The 18,286-nt window shown below is 38.4% G+C and overlaps 1 protein-coding gene across 5 annotated transcripts in view; it reads left to right on the top strand.

Moving 5' to 3' along the window:
• STAU2 (staufen double-stranded RNA binding protein 2) overlaps positions 1–18,286 on the top strand; it is a 143,864-nt gene that overhangs the window by 113,566 nt on the left and 12,012 nt on the right. Inside the window, exon 13 of one of the 5 annotated variants that reach the window (XM_057426186.1) lies at positions 1,847–1,879. The exons of the other annotated variants lie outside the window; for them this stretch is intronic. Within the exon in view, the coding sequence (XP_057282169.1) occupies positions 1,847–1,864 (18 nt within the window). The 3' untranslated portion in view covers positions 1,865–1,879. Of the gene's footprint in view, positions 1–1,846; positions 1,880–18,286 lie in introns of those variants that run through there. 5 annotated transcript variants of the gene reach the window in all.

The raw sequence follows: 18,286 nt of genomic DNA, 5'->3' as shown, positions 1-18,286 counted from the left end.
CAGTCCCACAGCATGATAGTGATACTTGTGAACAGCTTTGAAGCATTTGGACATGTAATATTTTGTTGCTGCATGTAAAGTTCTCCGATGTCTTTCAGAGCACTTTAAAATCTTGCCATATGCTCTAACCTTCTTTTTGTGTGGCCGTGGGTTATGTGCAAACCTTCAGGATGAGTGCTAGAACTGTTGTGAGCATATTGGATGCTTGCATGATTCAGGGTGCAACTTGAAATTTGCTCAGCATCCCACGCTGACTGCAGCCCATTGAACTAGGGTACTTTCAACACCTCGTCACAGCAGGCTCTTAACAAGTGGACTGCATTATGTTAGCTCCTTGGAAGGAAATCAAGTACTACTCTCTTAAAATTGTCTGTCCCTTTCTTTCTGCCCAAATTTGTATAGGTTGACAAACTTCCTCTCAAGTAATTCCTTAGTGCTACTTTGCTCTGTAGCACATGGAGGAAGTTTGTCATGCAGAGCAGCCTGCGAGTCAGACCTGTTGGGCACATCACTGGCACGTCAGGTTCTTACACAGAGGCTAAAAGTAGTTTGTGTCAATGCTTCCCATTAGCCGCCCTGATTTTCAAATGGAAACTTGACTGTCACTTCAACTTAACTGCATCATTTCCTATCATACAACGATGAGCAGGTTTTGTTTCCCTAAATGTACTATGTGTAAAGACTTTAGAACCAGACTTAAAATATTGGTTTGTTTGTAAATGAAAGCTGGTATTTCACGCTCATTCTTTCTTATGACCGTTCAAATCAGAGGCAGAGCTTTTGTTGTTCTTCCTAGTTAAAAACCCCATTCATTTAATGCTTATCGTGGGTAGCCTTTTAGTTAGAACAGGATCATTTGAAGTACATTTAAAGTATGCCTACAAAGTATAGCTGCATACTGCATAACATGTTAAGAACTTTAAATATTTCACATGTGTAAATATGCTTTATTACTGAAAGTTTACTTTATGCACTGTGAGCCCTAATTTTTTATTTTAGGACTTTGATTTACTTCAAGTTGTCTCTATTAATAAATTTGAGGTATACATCTCCAATTTGCAGGTCAGCCACCTTCTATCTTAAAAATATGTTTCGCTTGTTTCCTCGGAAAAATTCTGAATTTCTGATTATGAAAGGGAGCTGTTTATCATTGTTTGAGGTGTTTGTTTGACAAGCAGTCATGCAGAAATAGTGCTGTGTGTAGGCTCCCAGTATAAATAGAAGCAATCATGATCCAAACTGTGGATAAGTAATTAGAATAATAAGTAGAAATAAAGAAGCTTTGTCAGCTTGAATTCCTTCTTCTGAAGCAGCTAAGGGCAAGTGTAGAAACTGATCCTTATCTTTAGTTTTTCCCTCCAAAATAAGGATAAAATTGGATTTATGAATAAGAGCTTATCATATGAATTTAGGTTTATGGAGGATGTACTCTAGTCTGTCAAAAATAGGTTGCCTAAGGCAGATTTGCTTCTAAAGAGAAAAATGCGATAAAGCTTAGGGTTCTAGTGAAACTGAACTGCACTGTACTTCAGTAGTTCAGTAATTCCTGAATTGTTACATTCAGATTTTCAGCCACTGTGACTCTTTGTTGATTAAAAAATCCTCTGATAAATGCCAAGGACTAGAGAAGTGTCCATCTTTTCCTTCTGTCTGAACCTTTAGAAGGAAGAGAGAGATAATAATTTACACATAAAAAATAAATAGTGATATGAAGCTGTTATATGTATTTCAAAGAAATGATTGAGAATAGTGACAATGAAACTAGCTTCCATGAAAAGTGACCATCATGCCTATGCTATAGCCCGTATCTGACTAAGAAAGCTATGAAAAGTTGGTCTCATTTCAGATGTTTTCCACTCTTTGAACTAGGGTCTAGAGGATGAGGTCAAAGATGACTGCACATCATGTATGATCTGTACAGTCCCTACCATGACTTAATCAGCCTTAAATTATAGCAGAACAAACCAGTCTTCTGATTCTTTGTTGTATAATCTACTGAACACAACAGTCTGTGGATTATTCTTTGCTACAGGTTTGTAAATGTTCTGGAACTGAAAAATAAGCAGATGAAACCCATTTTTTTTCTAGTACTGCCAGTTCTTGTTTGTAGACTAGTTGTATAAATAACTCCAGGACATCTGACATCCTATTCATATAAAATGTGTTGTCAATATTTGGCATGAATAGGTTCCATTTCACCAACGTTCTTTTCGGTTCTTTTTTTTTTTTTTTTTTTTTTTTTGTGGGAGTATTTCTATCTTTTTAATCATTTTGGAATTTGAAAATTTATTCATATCTCCTTAAACGTATAACAGCTCAAGGAACACATAATCCCTTTTAGGCAGCCGTTTTTACAACTCTTGCTGTGTGCCTCCGAATCAGCATCAAACATTGGCATCTCCACTTCCTTCTTCATCAGAAGTAGTGAAGTTTCATCAGAACTAGTGAGAAAAAATATTTCAAGAGAACGTAAAGATGTGGTGCTTCTGTCCTCAGGGAAAACCCCCCAGACAAACAAAAAAGAAAACATATTTAATATTAAATGGAAGAACACAACACGACTTTTCAAATCCATCCTGTGTACTTCCTTCAAACTTACCAAAGAATTTAAAATTTCTCACTGAGGATGGACACTCATTTTGAGACTGACAAATAATAATGAGAATTGAATATGATTTGTCATAAGACAGAGCTCCTTTGCCTGAATACCTGTAATGTGACTTGGTGGGTTTTTTTGTGTGTGAAAACCTTGGATTCAGGATATCCTGTTTCTCAGGTCTAGAAAAGAGCAAAATTCAGAATAATGTAGTTTTCAGTCTTATTGTTAGTTTAATAAGATGCCCTATCACCTACTTGTTCCAGTTTTCTGATCCATTTGATATAACTACCGCCAAAAATATTTGGGCTCACTATTTCAAAAATCACTTCTGAGCTTCCAAGCTCCTGAGGCTGCTATATACTCTGGCTATCTCCCAGCCTCAGGCAGGGACAAGAAGCAGGTGCCCAGAAGGCTTCCTTGCTGACTTCTCTCCAGCCTGACTTTTCCCCAGACATAATCCAAGTGCATGGGTTGCAGGAGGCATTGCAGCAAGATCGCTGGAGCAGGCAAAGGGTACCTGCTCCTGCGGTGCTCAGTGTGTGTACCTCAGGAACTGCTCTGACGCACACCCTGGGAGTCATCACTGAGGTGAATGAAATATGCTGGGTCTGGCCCTGAAGAGCACTGAAAGTCTGTGGACCATGACTGTTCTCCTGCATGATGTTCACATCTCAAGGAACTCCAGTGTGTCCAAATCTTCCTCTTCCAAACTTCAGATCCCACTGTTCAGCATGCTGAACTCAGCAAGAAATTATTCAAGGAAATGCTTCAGGCAATGGAATGTAAAACTTTGAAAGGTCCAAAGGTTTCTGCTTGTAATGGGATCCCAGTATCACTTAAATTCATGGATTACCTGATCCTTTTTTCTTCTTAAACTGGATATTAAGATACATGGAAAATCCACAGTGTTTCAGCCTCCAGGAGCTTAGTGGTAAGAGCCTATTATACTGTAGGTAGGTATAACCCTAATCTCTCTTGCCGGCCTCCCTGGCTGGAATAACAGCCTGAGAACAGGTCACTTTATATAAAATAATAACTTTGGGGGATTCATGGCTTTTCTCTTCCCAGATTATGAGCCCAGACACAAAAGTCTGACCAAAGCAATGGAGCCTTTAGAAAACCTTTCCAGAAGAAGGGCTGGATGTCTAAGCTGTTTTCCCATCCCGACTCAGAGAATGGTTTTTATGGGATCATATATCAACAAATAAACTTTTAGCTAAGCTATGGGAACAAACCCAAGTGGTTTTGGCCAGTAATAACATCACAGTTGAATAAGGATGATGCAGAAACCTGAATTTTCAGAACTTAATTTTGTCTTGTATTGCTAATACTCCATTTGAAATTAATAGGTGACATTCTGCCTCAGTTTTATTTTAACTCTATTTCACAATTAAACTTTTCAACAAAGCCACAGCATTTCTCAAGGTTGAAATCAATATTCTCTGATAACTTAATTCCATTTCTGGATGCAACAGACCTAGATTCTTTCTACACTAAATGGAAACAGAGTGCAGGGTATTTAATATCCTGTCACTGAGACAGTGCAGGCTGCTCCTCTACAGTGAGTAGTATTTAAGTACATGAGTTTTGAGAATAAAAATGAGCTGGTAAGCTAATAAAAGGGTAAGATGTAAAGACAGTCATTGTTTTTACATCTAAGTAAGTCCACACTAAATAATTTCAAGCAGTTTGAATGTTTAGAATAATCTTTTTTAGGGTAATCTGTCCAACTAACTCTTCATAACATTAATACTTTGAAATAATTGATTTTCAAATACTGAAGCAAGCAGACCATGAAGTTTAAGACTGAAAAGCAATAAAGACAAATTGGTTTAATCTAAAAAACTTTTTTAAAAAACGCAGTACATGTTCAGTGAAGCATAGCTCATGTTTTAAGAAAGCCTTTGTTTGTCTTGCATAGAAAGAGTCCTACCAATTCTTATACAGATTTATTGTATATTCTTGAAAGAAACACAGTATTGTTTAGAGGAGGTGGGCGTTCATAGCTCAGTTATAACAATCTACAGTTTCAGGCTGTTGACTTCAGGATATACAGCTGTTTAAAATTCTATATATTGTATAGCCAAATGAGGTAAACACCCACTTTTAGGCTAGAATAGAGCTGATGATAATATTCTGACCACCTGCTTTCATAATCTGAATTCAGTACCCACTGAATTCAGTACCACTCTGTTGTTGCCCAGTAGTATACTGTATCTGTCTGGGATGGACTAATTTACTTCATAGCAGCCTGTATGATGCTACAATTTAGATTTGTGACAAAATCAGTGTTGATAACACACCACTCTTTAAGTCACTGATGAATAGCGCAAGCACACGATCAAGGTGTTTTCTGTTTCTCACTCTACCCCAGGGCAAACAGGCTGTGGTGGGCAGGAGGTTGTCAGGGGACACAGCTGAGGCAGCTGACCCTAACTGGCCAAGGAGATATTCCATGCCATATAACATTATGTTCAGCAATAAAGCATGGGGGAGAAGGGGGGGAGGGAGGGGTAAGAGTTTTTCCAAGGTAGCCATCACTTGCAGAGTGACTGAGCATTGGTCTGCTGGTGGGAAGTGGTGAGTGCCTTTGTATCGCTTGGATTTACCTCTTTTTTCTTCACTTATTAAACTGACTTTATCAACCCATGAGTTTTCTCATTTTTGCCATTCCAGTTCTCTCCCCCATCTTTCTGGGGCCGGGGGGGAAAATGAGCAGGGAGATGGATGGGGGCTTAGCTGACGCCCAGAGCCAACCCACCACAAGTAAGCAAGAACTCTTTGGATGCCTTCAAACATTTCAGTTCAGCAGAATAGGGTATTCTGCATTAAGAAGGTGCATAGTACTGAAAGCTCCAGGCTTTATGTTTGATAGTTTATATTGCTGGCAATATTCAACGTTATTCTCACATCGTAACAAAAAGTTAGGTATCGCTTTTTTTGTTTCTTTTCTTCTTTATTAACTCTGTTAATACACACAGTTCAAGGCTTTGATCTCAAATGTATCCTTAAGCCTATCTGCAAAGTGTGAGGTGGCCATTGATTTTGAGCATGCCATGTACTAGACTCAAAAATGAGGGTTCATGTACCTAATCTGCACAGAAATCATATAGCTTGACCCGCAGTGTCTTCTTGGCACATATATATATATATATTTCCATTTCAAGCCTATCATTGGTTTACAGGAAACTTCAGACTAGGACAAAAAATGTGACCTGCTCTTTTATTTTTATTATATATTCAGCATTTCCTGAGTTATCCTGAGAAATCTGTTCCAGTATATGATAAACTCTATTGCTCTTTCTCTACACTATACAGAAATAAACACTTTATTTGCATATATAAAACACAGTTTCAGTTTTCAGCTTTGGGTTATATGCAGTATGTTCCTCAAAGCTCTGGAAGTAAGCATAAAATCATCTCTTAGTAATGTTTGCTGATAGCATAAAGGCCAGCAGAGCGTTCCATGGTGGTAAATTGTAGAATACAATATAGTAAGCCCAGCTGATTCAACAAAGTACATCCTGACACAGCTAACTGCACGATTATTCATCAAGGAGCAAGGGATCAAAGCCATACTGATGGAACAAAGAATTTTAGCCAAGAAGTAAGTAACTGATCAGGGGTCATATAAGATGGGCATCTGCATAACAGTTCCCATAGGACTACTTGACCATGAATGTCACAGGTAATAGTATTTATGAGTTAGAAGGTGTATCCTTGTATATGGCATTGGTCAAGCTGATGCTGGAAAAATTCATCTAGTCCTGATAACAGCATTTTTAAAGGGATATGGAAACACTGAGGTAAATTCAGAAAACAGCCACAAAAGTATTTTCTGGAGGAAGTGGGGAAAAATCCCTTCCGTTGGGAGACTTGAAAGCTTGTTTGGTGTAATGTCTTAATGAAAAAAACTGGGAGCTGACTTGAGTCTGTCGAAGTATTTACAAAATAAAAATTGTTGTTGCCTAAGGGACTCTTTAGTCTATCTGAGCAGGACATAATAAGAACCAATAGCAAGATTTTGAAGGGATGCAAATTCAGATGACAAAGAATAAGTTCTAAGCAGAAAAATGTTTATTCATGGAAAGTGACTCCTAGATGTCTTTAACACTTTGTGGAGCAGGATAGGATTTCTTTGGTCAACACACAGGGACAGCATTATTATAATAGGACATAAGGGAGGACAGACTACACCAACTCAGATTCCCTTCTGGCTTATGAATTGATGAATGTATGTGGTTTATAATTATGGAACAGAAATCTCACTAACCTGTAACATTTATTGCTGGTCCAAGTAGCACAGACCAGGAAAATGCACATCACCAGAGAAGGAGAGCACCTAAACTGAAAAAAGTGTACCCAGGTATGGTACCAACTTGCTTTCATAATGAGGTCTCAGATGAAAGCTGACAAATTCTGGGTAATTCTCTTTGAATCTAATGATATGGTGAGGTCTTTTTTTCACTTCTGATTGCAGTTTTGAATAATGGATTCTTGCGTTTTAAGTCTTTCTCTCCATCTTCTGTAGAAGCAATTTCTAGCTATGATGGATTTCTCAAAATAAGAGAGGAAGCCTAGTATCCGGTCTCTGGTTAATACAAGCACAACTGAGAACTGCAATTTTGCAAATGGTTTAAATCAACACAGCCAGGCTCATTACTGTTCTTGTTTGCTGTAGTTTTCTGAGGGGAAGGCAGGAAGGGTTGCTTTTAAAATTCTTACGTGTAACTTGGTCTCCATTCATAGCTCTTTTGTTCAAGGCTGGGATGGAAGAACAGACCTCTGAGTGACAAACATCATGGGGAGACTCTGGAGCTCTTTATCCACCTAACAAGTTACTTTTACACTGCTACTACTTTTTCAGCATTGGGTAGCTTTCCCTTTTTTTCAGTAATAAAATGATTAATACTTTCCTGTGGATACTGTGTCTTACCACAGCATATGTTTCCTTCCACAGTATTTTTCTGTTTATAGAGTGAGCATATTTTTGCCCACGTTTTACGACTGTATGAAAGCTTGAAAACTAAAGAGAAGTTAAATAATAGCTCTCAAAAAAATTTGATGATTTAACTTGGGCTCTGAAGCTCTAAGTTCAAAGCCCATCTTGGATCTCGAACTGGCAGACATTAACACTCGGTTTGAATATTCCCTGTTGGATGCATCATAAAAATGAAAACACAGCCACGGTCTGTTGTTTTATCTACTGGTGGAATTCTGTCTTTCTACAGATCTACTTGTTTTCCACAAAAAGATACATTATTTACTACTGCAATCTAAAAGAGATGGATTTAGGGTAGGGGGTTTCCCTGCATCATAGGGGAATTTCTCCTTAAAGCACAGAGTAGTGAAGTGTATTTCAGTGACCCCAGCCTAGGTTTTTCTTTTCTTTCCCACTTAATATTCAGAACCCATTAGCAGGGCTTAGTATATCCAGATCAATTTTGCTAAGTTTTGTCTAGTTCCATTAGTGCAAGACAGGGTTCTGCAGTGTACAGGGAACACCCCACTCTCCTCCTGTCCAGCTGATTCTGCTGTTTTGTTCCATATACACTAAAGAATGCCAGAAGCTGATTTTAAGACATCTCAGGTAACTGTGCAGAAATGGGCAGAAATTTTCACAACATGGCCAGATAATATTGTTCCATGATTTGCAACTACTATGCATTATAACTACTATGTTGGAATTCCAAAGTTTCCTTATAAACTATGTAGTCACTAAAACATTTTTTGTACCTTTCAGACACCTACAACACTTTTACATTGGGTTAGTTTTATGGGTTGCTCTATAATGAAAGCACAAAAAGAAGCATTTTCAGAGGTTTAATTCTCTCCCCTATTTATTTAGGATAGGACAAATTATGCTCCAAAGATACCTGTCTCCTGGCTGCTCACAATAGACAATTAATTTTGACTACATCTTTGGCAAGTTCAGGGTTAAGTGAGAATGAATCCATCCATGAATTACTAGCCTGCCATTTCTTCTCCAATTAACAATTTATTGGGGATTTTACTAAAATAAAAGATACTACTGGTTATGAAACTGGTTATGAAATAGGAATAGTTCAAGGTTATGCAAGAGCATTCTCTGTAGTGATGCAGTCTGACATTTGCAGACATTTTGAATATAAATATTTATAGGAGAAGGATACGTCTAGACCCAGGTAAGTGGTATGTGGTATTAGAATCATGCAGGATTAATTTTAGGAGTGGAGTTCTTGTTCCATTCAACACAGTTCCCAGTAGTTATTCCACTCCAAAGACAGAGTTCTGTTAGCTTGAGGCTGGGCACAGAAATCTAGCCATATTTAGCTCAAAGAGAATATGTATTTCTCTGGTAGAAATGACAATTGTGAGATGATGGCTTTAAACTAGCGAGAAAATGTTTCAAAGTGGAGGGACAATTTAAATTCTTTAACCTCCACTTGTATGAGCTACTTCTTGGCTTCTCGTGTATGAAAGCTTCTTGGCATGTGCCCTGCCTGGGGTCGAGTAGGACGTGGGAGAGATTGTGCTTGGATGTCTGGAGTACTACCACTTGGGGGGGAAAATGTGTAGCATTCCAACAGATATAATTAATGACAAGTGTTGTTGTCTTTCTCCTGTGCCATCCACCCAATGGCTGCCTGGTGCTGACCCCTTGCTGTCCTGCTGACCTCTACAAAGTTTATTTTAAAAAGGCATCCTTGCTTTCCCAAACTTTTCAGCTAGGCTTCCCTTGGGCTTCTTATTCAGTGCATGCCCAAATCTATGCCTGTGTCCACTCCTCAGTGATCAGACACAAGTGTTTCCATTAGAGGGATGATTAATGGAAACTTCCTTGGGAATGGGAAAGGAAGAAGTGGGTAATACAAGTCAAGAAATGTGTTAAAACTGAACAAAGGAACTTTGTTCAAAAATAACTTATTTTTCAAGTGAGCTGCAAATTGCCTTTACTCACTTGTGTCCTGCCCACTTCAGTAAAATGCTACAGTTGTTTCTGCAGTGGTGGGCTTGAGAGAAGTTTGTGCTTTCAACCCACTTTGTAGTGAGTGATCACATCAAATAATTCCACTGGCTGAGTAAGCTTCTGTGTTGGCAGATTTAGGAGATACAGGTGTGTTGGTAGATTTAGTAGATTTAATGATGTGTAGTGCAGGTCATGGAGTTTTTGCCATCTAAATACAAAGTAATAAAACAATGCACAGGACTGAAAAGAGTACAGGAATCCAAACTGGCTATTATGAGAGCACAGCTGTCAAGTTACTTCTACCTGGTAGCATTCTCCAAAGAGAAAACTGCATGACTGAGTCCTTCATTTGCATGATGAAGATCATAGATCAGTTTCTGTCTGATCTCAAACATCACCTCACCCTTTGGTTACCCTTTTTTTTTTGTTATGGGATGTTAGAGGCAAAAACCTGTTTCTTCCATTTTGATTAGACCTCATGCTTAGCTCTTTGGTGCCCAGAGACAGCATCCACCCTGTTAGCCAATGCAACCTCAGATTGAAACAACTCAACAAGGAAATGGATGTGATGACTGATTTTTCACTGCTGAGGGGAGCTGGTGAGAAACATGAATGAAGGACAGAGAGTAATAATGTTGTGAGGAACTGAGGAGCTCTGTGCTGTCACTTCGCTGGGAAAGTAGAGGGCTGGAGTTTCTAGCACTGCCAGGTGGGACCTTCCACAGTGCTTTACAAGGAAGAAGTTTTGTATTTTCCAGGAGAAATCAGTGCTTTTTATAGCTTGCTCTTTTATAGTCTAACAGTCTAACAGTGTATTAAGAGCTGTTGCAGAGACAACAATAAAAAATGTTATCTTCCCACAAGCCAAACAGTGCCAGCAGCTCTTCTGCCTGCCAAACTTTGCTGTTCAACAGAAACAATCAACTCTGACTACTTGGTAAGTTGTTAATTGGCATGTACACATCATATTCTTTATGGAGTCAATTTCTCAAGGCTAGTGCTTGATTCTGTTGACAAATCAGAGAAACTGGGCAGTTGAACTGTGGTGCTACAAGGAGACTGAGGCGTGGGGCTGGAGCTGCTGTTTTCTGCTCAGCAAACCATGTCTGAAACTCCTTTGCAATCTGTACATCAACAAATAAATTAATTCCACCTTTAATTCCACTGAACCAGTTCTGCACGTGCTCCTGCCCTCTCCCATTGCCAAACCCCATTGGGCACGATGTGCTTGTGAAGGGCTGGTGCTGGCTCAGACGTCCATGTGCCTGCATGAAGGGAAGGCTTGCCCCTCCCTGGCATAGCAAAGGCATTCTGCTTTTGTGACATCTGGGCCATTTCAGCTGTTATAAGGAGGGGTTTGCTCTTTTTAGAAATTATTAGCAAAGTAAGCATGCTGTTTATTAGAATATGTAGTGTATATGTATATTGTGAACTTGTAACTGCGATACAAAAATACCAGAGCACAATTCTGAACCATTTATTAAAAACTCCTTCCTACCCCTACCCCAGTGATGAGTGGGAATTACATTTTGAACATGCAATTTTAAATTTTTTTTTTCTGTTTTTCTTTTAGGATTCATAATAATTTATATTCAGTTAAAAGTTGAAATTGCATGTTTAAAATCATATCAAAATATTAGGTAAAATTACTTTACTTCAGCTTTTCATATATGACCAGCTTTCATGAAACCATGGCAACAGTTAAAACACAGGAGAGCCAGTGATCACAAAGAGCAGCTAGAAACCTTTTTTATTATGTTTCCTGAAAAGTACTACCGTTCATGTAAACTGCATTATTAACTTAGTGTTCAGCTGCTGGTAACACTGATGTTGGCAGCCCAGCTTTAGCCAGGCACAATACTATAAATAAGACCTAGAAAAGATCAAACTTTGGCAATATAGAAATATAAGTAGTATATATGGCTAATGAGGGAACAAACTTTGTGTGAACGCTGAAGAAGATATTTTCTTAGGAATGACAGTTTATTCATTTTAGTACAATTTTATGGGGCCATCTTCTTAATAAAGTGTTCTTTCACACAGTCTGGTAAGTGTAATAGTGATTAGATTTTTTCTCCAAGATTGTTGAGTTTTTGTCAGCTACCATTCTTCATTTCTTTTGCTTATATAGAGAGGGTTTTTTTACTGCATTTGAATGATTGATATTCATTCACTGTATTGTTAATTATTGCACCCTTACTGGAGTAAACTAACCAGCTTTGTCAGTTCACTAGTGCTTCTTTTGTTTTCTTTTCTATGATTAATACCCATTTTTGATAACAAGTTACAGTTCAGTCAATTGTGGCTTAAATACGCAAATGAGATTAATGTTAGAGAAATATAAATTATTAATGAATTTGCAGGTGTGGTTGATTTTAATGAAGTGAGTTTCTTACTAAATACATGTTCAAATGATCAAATTCCTCTATAGCTAGAAAGAAAGAAACGCCACTGCTTGTCACAGCACTGGCAATAGGGAGCATGCTTGTATCGTGTCATTAACTTCTTATTTGAGTAAAGTATTTTTCAGCCATTTAGAATCATAAATTGAGTAGAAACAGACCAAAAATTAGTAGATCATAGACTCCACCTTCAGGGCAACTGGGTTAGTCCCCTGCTTTGTGTCTCATGAAGCTTCACCTAAGAAGTACACAGAGCTTTATTCTACCAAGGTGATATCTATAGACAGAGAACTGACCATGCTCTTTCACATCTCTTCTAGACAGGCACTTTATTTTACTTCATTTTTTTCAGATCTAAAATAATTTGCTTTTGGCTGCCAGGCAAGGAGAAAAACTTCAGTTCTGAGGTAGATATGTGGTCTACAGAAACACTGTATTTTCCTGACAAAACTGAAAGGTTTTCAGCATTTGATCTTCTCTTTTTGAGTGTAGTCCACAGGAGAAAGGGATATGTTGTTTGCAGCTATCTTGCCAAAAATGAGGGTGAATATTCCCATGTATAAAAGAACGAGAACAAAATGGGTTTCATAGAGGAGCATGTCAAAATGCAATAGGCACTGGGGTGACTTAGAAAGCCTCTTTTTTTGTTGGTGTCAGGGTCATTTTTGTTTAGCTGGATGTGTGTTGCAGTTTAGTAAAGACACACAAGAAAGTTACTATCCTCAATATGGGGATTAAGTTGTCTTCTTTTTCTCAGTTTTTTAAAAAAGTATTCCTCATTTATAGGGAAAATGGTTAGATAAACATGAAAGTATTCCGTTACTGATGGCTGTTCCAGGGACTTGCTTTATTTTTTGTTAGAACCATTGTAGTACTATCCTTTGCAGACTGACGTTGGTTTACATCGCAGTTTGGATGATCTTCTCCAGTTGTATAATCACAGACCAGCATGCGGAGTCTGTGGGTGGTTTTAAGAGATTTTCTAGGTTTCTTTGTTTCAGGCGTTTGCTGTCCAAACATTATATGATTTGTTTATACTGATTTCATTGTGAAGGAAAGAATAAGTCTGATCTCCTCTCCTTTTCTTTATTGTAACTTGATAGCATGACAGTTATCTCAAGCATGGTTTCTGTTAGATCTTATTTGTACTTGAAGCATATTACTGTATAATACTCATGCTTATGAATGTATTTTCTCTGCTTCTTGTAGCAGCCTTAAAAAGCTAGTATTTCCTTTATGCTATGATTGTATTGTTTATGTGGCAGCTAAAAGTATTAAATACTTAGAGATAACAGACTGGGCATAATCTTTTAGTCTCTACTGCCATTTAAGTATTTCTGCTTTTATTGTGAGTGTGTTGATTCTAAGAAACTCAATTTTACTCTATAATGGCAGAGTAAAATTGTTTGTAGCATGATCCTGGAAGCCCTCACATAGGGTTTGCATACATGAGCAGGCTTATTGGAATCATTTGCATAAAGAGAGCTTGAGTAGTTAAGGATTATTATTATTTTTCTTAATAAAATCTTTTATTAAGATAGAAATGTATATTGATTACCATGCCTCATATGGAAAAATATTAGCTATAACAACATCCTGAAGGATTTATTCTTAGCTGTGGTTGGAGCAGTTGCTAGTGGTTTCTGTGTTTTACACAGTAACATAGACCTACTCAGGAAACATGAAGTCAGACTCTGTTCCTTCCACAGCCTTAAGGTATTTGTAATGTCCTGTCACAGGAGACTGTCTAAATGCAAGTACAGCTATTTATCTACCTTTTCAGATAACCAGAGCCACTGTATAACAAAAACTTAATATACTCAGGATTACACAGAGAAATCATGAGGAGTATTACTGCATCCTACCAGCTGAAGTAGCCACCAAAAAACAGAGTACTGGATTGCAGTTCCTGCTTTCATCACTTCATCATAAAAGTGACATGGTTTAGTGTGAGGTGTCCCTGCCCATGGCAGGGGGGTTGGAACTAGATGATCTTAATGTCCTTTCCAACCCTAACTATTCTATGATTCTGTGATTCTGAATTTAATGTTAAAGTATCAATTAGATAAAGGACAGAAATTATCTAGGGAGCATAGGGGTGATCCTTGGGATAACTCAGTATCTCTAGTTATGATTATCCTATGGAGTCAGGTTCTTCCTTGGACTCTTCTTTCACCCATGAATGTTATGTCTTCTGCAGTATCTGAATCTTCCCTGTCACTGACCTGAAGGTTAGACTGTCACCTGGGATGTAGGATGTGTGATTTGTTGACCTTAAGCTAAGAAAAGTAAAATTTGTAACTCTTGTACGCTGGGCAAGTGTTTCCACACCCGTGTCACTGACAAAAAGGGGAATCTCACCTCCATCCACTTTACTGGTGTTCACCTTCTCAGTGAAAACAATGAGCTCTGCTCAGGCCTGTCAAAGAGCTGTAAGAGCCAGCTGTCTTGGGGAGAGGTCTGTGTATCTGCAGACACTAGCTGACCAAGCTGCCATGTCCTCTGCGTGTGATCCTGGCTTTGCAGCTGAACTCAAGGGAGCAGGAGTTCACCTCTGGGCTTGGAGTACCTCATTACCTACAGGTAGATGCATACTCAGCATGTAGCTTTCTTGGGTTGTTCTTCAGAGAAACCTGGCTCTCCTCTTAACACCAAATAAAGAAACTGAGCGCTTAACTTTAGACCTTTTTGATTTTATTCCAAGGATATGCTATTTTCTATTTTACAGTGCCTAATTCGTAAGCACCTGAATTCTTTATTGAGTCTAACCCTGACAGGTTATTTTGTCACTAGCAAGATTTTGAATAAGCTCTTTTTGACAGCTGTGGTTAATGGATTTTAATATTAGAGGCTAGGATGAAATGATAAAATAGCTGTGAGCAGATCTTCCAGACTAAAAGCCAGCTGTTCAGTAAAGCTGTTGGACATATATCTATATTTTTGACTGTAACTGTAAATGGAGGAAAAGCAGGTCCATAGTTACAGAGCTCAGTTAATCAGAGTCAAGGAGTATCTCATCTGCATTGCTGAGCTGCCAGTTGGAGAGGTTCCTGAATTTAAGAAGTCAGAGTTCTTAAGGAAATCTAGTTCCTGCTTGTTAATGTCTCTCTTGAAGCACTTTTTGAGCTACGTACTGCTCGGTGTACCCTGTTCTTACCACAGAAGCCTGTATGACACCATTCATGGAGATGACTGAAAGTACATGATCCATCCCACATTGTTAGTACTCATCTTTCTACCTGTGTTGCAGGAACAGCCAGAAGTAGGAGTTAATGGCTGTAGAGCAAATCCAGGTGTGCACAGCCAGTTCCTACTTAAATCAACAAGCAAATGTCAGTAGAAGCTGAATCTGGGGGTAGATTTGGCCTTTCCACTGAAAAGGGGAGCTGCAAGCAGTATAAAATATAAAATATAAAATCATCCAATAAAAAGTATATCTGCCACTTAACAAAATTAACAGGAAGGTAACTGCTACTGATTTTAGGTGAAGGCTAATCCTTCACCTCAAGATGCATTTGCTAAAGAAATGGTTGAAATTGTATGTGAAATAGCAGCACTGGACTAGGCAGGGGAAAAAAATATGCATTACAAGAGTTTTCTGCAATGCTGTCGTTTAACTCAATCACTAGAGCGATGAGTCACTGAAAGCAGATTAGTTTTTTATTTCACCTTTAGGAAATACCAAAATACTCTCACAGGATTTTGAGGTAAAAGGAGAAACAATGAGGTCACGATACAGCTCCTGTATTACAGAAAGGCAGGTTAAAATACTCTATTTGAAAAATATATTTTATTAACAATATGCATAGAAACATGGAAAGGAATGGGGGGACAGAGATAGTATAGCTTCCATTTTTTGCTAGAAAACCAGGATTTTTTTCTTCTTGTTGCATAATAAAGGCTAATTTTGGGGCACTTGGAGGGTATTCTCATACCTGAGATAAGAAGCTGAGTCCAAGCATAAGGCTCAATGTCTTTACTGTACTAAGGGACTAGGCAAAGTACAGCTTGCATTTTATCCACCAGATTCAGCGGCATCTTCCAGGTTTCTCAGGTATTGTCAGTATCCTCAGATCCCAACTGTAAGTTGGAATTTATACATCCAATCTAAAATTATAATAGGTCTGTGGAAGAAGTCCTCTTAAAAAATCAACTTCTTTGGCTGCCACCTCCTGTCAGAATATGTGGCAGCTGCCATACACTAGCTCTCCCCAAAAAGTAATGTTATCTTGCAGTTCAACTCTAATTCCAAACACTCAGAGCTGGGGTTGCTGGATGCTATAAGCTAATAAAGAATGTATAGAAGATTAACAGCAGGAGCAACAGATCCAGGTTAAAAATTCAGTGACCAGGAACAAATGTGCCCTTTATTTAATCTCCAGCTAAAATCCTAGATACTTTATTGGCTTTAAACTTTTCTCATTTAGTAGAAAAATCTAAGCTTATTGTTTCTTCTTAATCACAGCCACTTTAAATGGGACATATATGGCTCTATAAATTAAGCTAGCACAGAACTATTCTGTGTCTAAAAGACTTGGAAATTGTTTGGCAGTTAACTGTTAAATGGTATCTAAAATACCTGGAATTTCCTCTGAAGAAGTATACTACTTCCACAAAAAGTTAGAAAATCTAATTTACACCAGAAATGATGGAAATATACTGCCTGATAATATCATATTAGCTAAATATACGCCTGGAAAATGATGAGCTAAATGGTTCTCCAAGGTCACATAGCAGATTAGTGGCAGAGTCACTGTCTTCTGAATGAAACAGATTTTTTATCCCACAAAGCCCCATCATGTTCAAGTATTTTCATTCACTTTGAAATGAGCTAGTCTAACCTCTTGAATTTTTTTTCACACTGTAAAACCAGCAAGTACACAAATGTGCCATGCCAAACATAGTCAAGCCCAGTCTGTGATATTTTGACTGGAGAACCTATCCTGGACCTAGAAAACCTTTCCTCAAAACTGACATATTCTCATAAAAAGATTTGTTTGCTGATTTTGTGTTTTTCTGAGAAAGAATTTTGATTAGCTGTCTTCCTGATTCCTAGTTCAGTGCCCTACCCAGCTGGTCACATGTCCCCCCAGCAAATATGAACACGTCCCCTCTTTGAGGAGTAGCAAGATCTGCAGCATCTTCATAATACTTCTGATGTACTTCTCTTCTCAAATTTGGGGCCTTGACATAAAAAGGCTGGAATGAAGGATATGGTGTTGTGAATACCCAAGTGAAGGCAGGGAGCCAACAAAATGCTGTTGTAATTACAAGTGAACATTCTTGTATCATAAAACTGCAAAGAAAAAGCTATAAATCAGAGCTGGCCTGGTGGTCCCTGGCAGCAAAGCACAGGAGATTTGAGCTCATTCCCTGAGCTAGCCAAGAGTGGGATCCTCATGGAGGCAGCGGCTCATTCCAAGGGAAGGGCATTCCTCGTGTCTCCTGAGTGATGGTCATGAAGCACTGATTTTGGTGGGAGTCAGATGCAGCCTTCAGGCCTGCAGGAGTAATAATTTGAAAAGTGCTGGCCATTGTGGAAAATTGAGAACCGGAGGAATTTTATCTTCAGGAGCTCGTGTGCATGTTTAAGAGCCTACCACTTTCAGTGTTACATCTGCACTATTGTCCAGATCCCCTATTTGATCACTTATTGTACTGGATGATGTAAGATCATCCTTTAATTCAGGTACCTAGTTTCATGTTTCCATACAGAAACTCATGACACCAAACTGTGCTAAAACCTGTCTCTGGGAATTAGAAAAATGCAATGCAATTAAGTAATACTATCCAGACTGTCTCTACTGAAGTCCCTGTCACTGATGAACATGGACTCAATCTTAATCTTCAGTTAGAAATGAGGTTTTCTTCTGTCTTGGAACATGTTCCCTTTTTTTCTTTCTGGTGTCTCATAAGGATTTAGCTCTTGAAAGTCATTGATCTGTCTGGAAAATTCACCAATTTGAAAAAAAATTGCGTAAGTAGCAGGAGGGTAGGAAAGTATTAAAGCTGTGTGCACGGGGCACTTTTTCTAGAGACCTTTAATACAAGCTCTGCGTGGGTTATTTTCTGTCCCTCTGAAAGATGTGGCTTGAGCTGAGCGCACATTTACAGTATGGGAGGGGCAAAATAAGATGATCTCCTGTTGTTAAAATAAAAAATAAAAAAGTCCTGAGAATACACAAGTGATTACAGCAAAATAAGCCCCAAATTGACAGCTGCACAAACAGCACTTGCCCAGCAGTGGTAGTCAGCTACTAGGAATGCCCAGTTTCCCATCAGATTGGTAAGAATTTATAATTAATAGCACATTTGGGGACTTTTCTGTAATGAAAC

This window comes from Pezoporus wallicus, unplaced genomic scaffold, assembly GCF_028554395.1.
Source record: "Pezoporus wallicus isolate ANWC-B61680 ecotype Strahan unplaced genomic scaffold, APGP_CSIRO_Pwel_v1 contig_4131, whole genome shotgun sequence".
Classification (NCBI taxonomy): domain Eukaryota; kingdom Metazoa; phylum Chordata; class Aves; order Psittaciformes; family Psittacidae; genus Pezoporus; species Pezoporus wallicus.
The sequence above is the reverse complement of the archived record's forward strand: the minus strand, read 5'-3'. Positions and strand labels throughout refer to the sequence as shown.